The sequence below is a fragment of the Tursiops truncatus genome, chromosome 6 (assembly GCF_011762595.2).
Source record: "Tursiops truncatus isolate mTurTru1 chromosome 6, mTurTru1.mat.Y, whole genome shotgun sequence".
Taxonomy (NCBI): domain Eukaryota; kingdom Metazoa; phylum Chordata; class Mammalia; order Artiodactyla; family Delphinidae; genus Tursiops; species Tursiops truncatus.
In genome coordinates, this window is record NC_047039.1 from 27,293,770 (window position 1) to 27,300,518 (window position 6,749).

The 6,749-nt window shown below is 62.8% G+C and overlaps 1 protein-coding gene across 1 annotated transcript; it reads right to left on the minus strand.

Moving 5' to 3' along the window:
• Window positions 1–1,729: 1,729 nt before the first annotated feature.
• Window positions 1,730–4,714, minus strand: BARX1 (BARX homeobox 1). The gene is made up of 4 exons (XM_004322250.1): window positions 4,492–4,714; window positions 2,462–2,753; window positions 2,295–2,379; window positions 1,730–1,894 (listed from the first exon to the last, which is right to left on the minus strand). Exons 1-4 carry the CDS (start codon window positions 4,712–4,714, stop codon window positions 1,730–1,732), a joined length of 765 nt encoding a protein of 254 aa, XP_004322298.1.
• Window positions 4,715–6,749: the final 2,035 nt, after the last annotated feature.

The following is a 6,749-nucleotide window of genomic DNA, read 5'->3' on the forward strand; positions in this document are numbered from 1 at the left end:
ATATTCTGGGAGCTGTTTCAAGGTTAAGAGCCTAGAAAGGGAGCTTATTTTCCAAAGACTTGGCAGGGCTGGGGCTTGCAGAGAATTGCCTGCTGCCCTCAGAAAACACCCTCTTTCTCACTCCTCCCAGCCTTAAACCAAGGCCTGAGATGCTCGGGTACCAGTAATCCAAGTGCAGGTTTCAGGAAAGGGCGATCAAGCAGCGATTTAAAAAGGAAGTCATCAGCCGCTGCAGGTGGAGGCCATAACGGTTTTCCCATACTGAAATGCAAAGTCTTCGTCTCAGCATAATGTTCCTGACTCTCTTTCCCTCTTATTTGCACCTGCAAGGACCTGGTTTCAAATCTCCCTCCTGTTTGGAACTCTGCAGGACCAAGTTTCCATCTCTCCCCTAGCTTTAACCAGCAAAGTGGCCATTTTTCCATTTCCATACCCTGGTGGTAGTCCTAGGAAGCACAAAAACAGCAACCAACATGCAAGCTCCCAGCCCAGACTAGACCAGAGAGGAGGCAACCAGGAGGCAACCGAGGCTTTCCGTGTGTGGGGAGGGGGGAGGGAGGGCAAACACGTGCCACCAAGCCGCGCCCCTGGAAAGTGCACCCTGCGTGACCTTGAGCAGTTTGGAGTCCTCGGCCCTCTGCCTCGGTCAGGTACTCCCACAGGTGCCGGTACTCGGCTGCCAGATGCCTCCCTCCTGTGTATACCGTGGAAAACTTGAAAACTCAGGGAGGCAGGCGCCTCTGCAGGCTGGAGCTGCTGATGGTGGCCGGCCTCTGTGCAAACCCCGAGTCCTTGGTTTCCCATAGGCCTCAGGAAGGGCTGGCCCGTACAATCTCAAGGACCTCGCAGTTAGTCCTTAAAGCCCCAGGAGACTGAACCAACAACAGGAGGCGGCTCTCAGCCCCGGGCAGCTTCCGGAGTGAGCGCCGCGGTGCCCTCGGACTGGCGACCCCTGTCTAGCCCGTTTGCTACCGTCTGGAGTGCCCTGGGCTGAGAAGGAAGGGCAGGAGGTTCAGAGTGGCCCTCACGCCCAGAGTGGAAGCGATTCCTAGGATCCTGCAACGACCGAGCTGCCTGCGTGCCCGGCCCAGGCCAGGTGGAGCAGGTCACGGCTCGAGTCCACGTAGCCCGGGTAAAAGATGTTTCAGAAGACACTGCGCGTGTCCCTCTTACCTCGCCGCGTCCCCCCTGCCAACGTCGCGGATTCAGAAACCGCCCCCCCATCAAGTCCCGCTGTGTCATAAAATATTTTATTGGAAAAAAATCACCGTCTTCGTAAGAGAGGGGTAGGGGCCCCAGAGATGTCGGGTTGTCCGGGCGCCATCTCGGGCCGTGGTGGCCTGCGCCGGGCCGCGGGGTCCCCAGACGCGCGGAAGCGGGTGTGTGCCTGGAGGCGTCCGGGCCCGGGGGGGCGGCCCGAGGCGACTGGGGGGTGCAGGATAGGATCGGGGCGTGAATGCTCCTGGAGCGCCTGGCTACGGCGAGCTCCGAGAGGAGGCGACCTTCCGCCGCGCTGGACGTGTTTCCAGGCTAGGGCCCGCGAGCGCACGGGTTTGGCTTCAGGGTCTGTCCTTCCTTGTTTGGCCCCTAAATGTCCGCATTCAAGGTAATAATAACAAGTTTAGAAAGCAAACGGCGTGGACGCAGAAGGGCCGACTCGCGGCTTCCGGCGGGTTATGGGGGCCGCGGACTGCGCTGGGGTTCCCTGGGCCCGAACCCTCTGCCGCGCTCAGTCCTCGTGGCTCCGGTCGCCGGCCTCGCCCGGCGCCTCCGCCGGCTTCTCCGCTTCCTTGGCGCGCTCCTGCTCCGTGAGCTGTTCGCTCGTGGGGATGGAGTTCTTCTTGGGCCTCCCCTTGGGCTTGGTGGGAGACTCCAGGCCGCCGCCCTGCAGCACCTGCGCGGGAGACGGGCGGCACCGCGTTGAGCTGGGACTGGGCCGGGGACCCCCGCGCCCTGTGTCCAGGCAGGGCCTGAAGAGCCCAACGAGGCCATTCGAGGCCGCGCCTAGCCCCCGGGAAATGGCGGCCATTTGTCTGAGCGCTGCTAGGGAAAAGCGACCAGAGGGTCCGGCAGAGGGGTTCAAGTCTTCCAGGAATCCTGAGGGTTCAGGGAGCGCGAAAGGAGCTGAGCTAGGGCACCCAGTGGGACAGAGAGCAGAGAGGGTCCCTCTGGGCACCAGGCACCGAGGGAATCGGGAGGGTTGGGCATAAGTCTCCATGGTGGAGCACCTCTTGAAGAAGGCTACAGGGGCACGGCTGCAAATAGAGGGCGCAGAATGCCACAAAAACACTCACTATTTTCTTCCACTTCATCCTTCGATTCTGGTACCACGTCTTCACCTGCAACTGGCTCAGACCCAGGGACTCGGCGAGATCTATTCTGGAAAGAGCGGGGTGCACCCTCAGCAGGGCAAGCAGCCCCCCTCCCCCTACCCGCTGGGCTTAGCCTGGCCCCGCGCTACCTGTCGGGCGTGGAGAGGTACTTCTGCTTCTCGAAGCGTTTCTCTAGGCCCATCAGCTGCAGCTCGGTGAACACGGTGCGGCTCCGACGCCCCTTCTTGGCCTTGGTGCCCGGCTCCCCGGCGCCAGGCGCCTCCAGCTTCCCGCGGAGCTGCAGCTCGAGCGGCAGGTGCGGCGCGCCGGCAGCGCCGGGCAGCCCAGGCCCCGCAGCAAGCAGCGCCGAGCCCAACCCGGAGCAGCCAAGCGGCGCCAGCGGGAACTTAAACACCGCTGCCTGCTCGGCCTTCAGCACGGCTGCGGGGAGAGAGTGGGGAGCCGGGTGAGCTCGGGCCTTGCTCCTCCTCCTGTAGATCCTCGCACCATGCGCCCTAGCCGAGAGCTCTCTCTCAGCCGGTGACCCCAACACAAAACCTTCGCGCTGGCCGGGAAGTGAGAGATTTGCGCCAGGCACCTAGGCTGAACCTCCTCGACGCCAGGGTCCCCAGAGTCTGGGAAGGGGACCTCCCCCACCCGGGCTCTGCCTGGCATTCTCCAGGCCCCAGCTGCTCTGAGATTTCAGGATTCTCAATGAACAAGGTCGAAGCTCCCAAACACATAGAGTATGTGTCACGGAAAAGGGAAACCAAGAAAAAACGGCACAGAGTTAGGAAGATAAGCATTTGCCCCAACTAAATAGGCTTTGCTGCATTCGGGGGTGTGGGGAAGAGTTTCAGTGGAGGAAGCACATCTGCTCTTCTGTGCAGGGCAAAACAGCCAATTCTGAGGGGCAGACAGCGGGTTGTCAGCAGGGGTGAAGTTGGGCGCTTCCCGGAAATTCCAAAGCACCCCAAGAAATGGGAAATTTGTTCTTCCTGTTTTCTCCGTTTAGACTCTTCCCCACGAAGACGTTTCAGTTTTCATTAGTCCTAAACGATTTTTTTTTTGCCCGCTTCAAACGAATTATTAACAGTGCAGCTGGAGGCAAAAGGCAGCAGAGATTGGACTCAAAACGAACAAACTGGCCCTGCGGCCCCCCAGGCAGGCGGAACACTGGCTGGAGGTTCACTGCATGTGGAGGAAGTCGGCTCCCTGGGCTGAGGTCACGCTAGAACGTAGGAGGGCTCCCTGCCCAGATAGGCATCTCACTACCAGTGAGTGCTCTAGCCCCGATGGAATCGGGAAGGGCCCAGGCAAGATGTGCGGGTGAGTATGAGGAGAGAGCCCAGAGGGGAGAAAGGATCCTTGGGGGAAGGTGAGAAAAGAAGGGCAGACCCACCCCACTGAGAGAGGCCGGTTGGAGAGAGACGGGGAAAGGCCAGAAGAAGGGGTGCAGTGGAGAGGGCACAGAAGGTCAAGACAGGGCCCCGACAAGGAAAGAAGAGAACCGAAAGGGACAGAAAAAGCCTGAGTTGCTGGTTCAAGCTCTGCCAAGGTGCAGCCGACCTGGAGCAGAAGGGCCATTCGGGCAGCAGCTCACGAACAAGCCTCTTGTCCCCAGGCAAGGCCCAAGGGGCTCTGTGCTACAGCACAGGTCGGTTCGTCGCCAGCCTGAGACCCCGGGGCTCTGGGAGGCTCCGGGCTGGCTCGGGCCAGCGTCAGCCCCCAGTATAGCACTCGGAGACACGGGCCTCTTTCCCAAAGGTCCGGCTTTCCCGGCTTGGGCAGCCGCGGCCACTCCCAGCCAGCTCTCTGTGGGAAGGCCCAGGCGCCCGCGGCCTGAGGTCGCTTTGACCCGAAGTCTGACATTAGTAGTCTGGTCCAGCGCCCACGATGGGGATGCGGGCTCGGGTCCCCGGGCCTGGACTCCTCGGGGCTGGAAACCGCAGGGTCGCAGCGAAGAAGAGAGCGAATGCCCTCCCGGCAGGCCTGGCCCACGGGCACGAGGCCTGGCTTCTGCGCGGCCCAGCGCCTGCCCCCTTTGCTTCCCCGCCGGGAGCGCGCAGAGGGAACGGTCGGGGGCCTGCGTTCCCGGAGCTGCGTCCGAGAGACGCCGCGGCTCGCTTCCTCCCGCCGAGCCCGGCCAGCGCCCCGCGGCCCCAGGCCCCGCACGTACCCAGGTGGCTGTGGAAGGGCCGCGCCGCCAGCAGAGCCTGCACGCCGAACTTGAGCAGCTCGCCCGCGGCGGCGGCGGCAGAGGCAGGAGCGGCGCCCTTGGGCCCCGGAGGCTCAGTGAGGATTTCCTCGATCATGAAGCTGCGGTAGCGGTGCGGCCGGTGGTCCGCGCAGCCCTCGGGCGGGCCGAAGCGCACTGCGCCCGGCTCCCCCGGCCGCTGCATCGCGGCGCCCCGGGGCTTGGCGGCGGCAGCGGCTGGGGCGCGGGGCCCGCGCGGGGGTCTAGGCCGGCCCGCAGATCCGGGCGGCGCGCGGGCGCCGGTTCATGCCCCCTCCCCCGCCGGCCGGCCGGGCGGAGGCACAGGGCGCGGGCGGGGCGCGCGGGGCTCGGCCGGTCGGACCCGGGACTGCGCCCCCGCCCCACTCTGCCGCGCCTCTAGCCCCGCCGGCCCCGCGTCACCGCCCCGCCCCGCCCGGCCGCCCCGCCTCGCGTCGCCGCCCCCCACCCCCCAGGCCGAGCCCGAGGGAGGGCCAGAGATGGGAGGGTGGCGGGAGGGAGGGGGCCGGGAGAGGGGCCGACCGTCCCAGACAGAGGGAGACCCAGCGGAGCGCACGCCCAAGAAGGATCGAGCCGGAGAGCTCGGGAGACAAGACCCCCGGGGATGGGAGCTGAGGGATCGAGAGAGAGGTGAGAGAGGGTCTACAGCGAGACAGCGAGGGCCACACAAGATGCGAGACAGTGACGTGAGGATGCCAGGGACACCGAGACGTGCGCAGAGAGCAACCGACAGAGGCGCGGGAGTCAGCGGGCCCTGACGTGCCGGAGAGCACAGAGGCAAGCAGGACAGAAAGAGGGGGCAGTTAAGAAAGAGATGGGACAGCTATCAAGGCGAGCGGCCTGGGCGGGGTTTAGGGAGCCCCGGAAAGATCAGGAGGAGGAGAGGCAGAGACCCCGAAGCTCGGCTGGAAAGGGGGTGGCGGTGCTCAGCCTCCGTGCCAGGACGCATGGCTGCCTGCCCGGGCGGGAGTGCAGCAGTGGGCCGGGTGCAACTCGCAGGGTAGTAGCTTCACCTGTGCCTCAGTTTACCAGGTACCGCCTCATTTCTCCTGAACTGCCCTGAGAGGCAAATTTCTCCAGCCAGAATTTGCTTGTATTACCAAGTGGTATGTGGACACATCTACACAACCCTAGACGCTGTGGAGTGGGTTGTGTTCCCCTAGTTCTAGCAAGAGATGGATGCCAGGACAAGGAAAGCCTGCAGCTTTGCCTTTTCGCAGTTTTGGAGCAACAGAGAAAACCAGTACTGGGTGGAGCTGGGTGAGAAGCCACAGGGTGCCCTGGGAGTCTGGGGATAAACTCTGGTGTGACCAGCCTCCTCTCTGAACTGTAAAGTCCCCAGTGTGACTGAGGAAGGCCAGAGGCTTTGCTAGCTCCTCTCTTCATCATTGGGGGAATATAAGTCCAAGTCGTGGGGTGAACAATCCCAAAGCTCAACTCTCCGCTGAGTTTATCTTTTTGGCGATGCCACTTGAGGCAAGCCACGGCCCCATTCTGGACCTCAATCTCCTCACCTGTCCCTGAGAAGATGCTGACACTCGGCTCCAGGGAGGCTGTGAGGACTTCGTGCGGGGGGGGGGGGGGGGGGTGGGTGGGGTAGGGGCTGTTCCCATGGGCTCCACAGGGTCTGTTAGAGAGGAGTATATAGTTTGTCCAGGCAAGGAGGGTGGGGTGTCAGTGGAGATGGATGGGTGTCCCCAGGAGACTGGGGAGGGTGCCTGCCCCTCTCCTCCTGCCCATCGGGAGTCCCTCAACTGGGGTCCTCGGCCACTTCTCCTTCTCATGTGAGCTCTGCCTTGGGCCTCAGTGGTCACCTCTGAAAAATAGGATCTACCACACCCATGGCCCTGCCCCAAGATGGTGCATCTTCTGTAGCTCCAGCTGCTAGTGGTGAGACCCTGGCACCTGCCCCAGACCCTGTGTGGACTGGGAGATGCCCAAGACTCATTGTCCATAGGGACAAAGAGAATGTCTTACCAGAGTCTCTGAAAGCCCAGCTGCCTCTCCCCCTAGAGGCTGAGTGACTTCAGCCAGGGCTGCACCTTTCTGAACCTCTTGGCCATCATCAGAACTGAAAAGTGCTCCACGTGTGGGTGATCTTGTGAGTCACATAGCTTCTCAGAAGGGGACAGTGTGGGACCTACTAAGAGTGATGGTATCCCATACTAGGCAGGCCTCTATCCCAGTAGGAGGTAGACAGA

Coding starts and splice junctions, on each gene's coding strand:
- BARX1 (XM_004322250.1), bottom strand. CDS start 4,714: ATGCAGCGGCCGGGGGAGCCGGGCGCAGTGCGCTTCGGCCCGCCCGAG. Junction 2,754..4,491: donor GCCCTTCCACAGCCACCTGG/GTACGTGCGGGG, acceptor CTCTCCCCGCAG/CCGTGCTGAAGGCCGAGCAG. Junction 2,380..2,461: donor TACCTCTCCACGCCCGACAG/GTAGCGCGGGGC, acceptor CGCTCTTTCCAG/AATAGATCTCGCCGAGTCCC.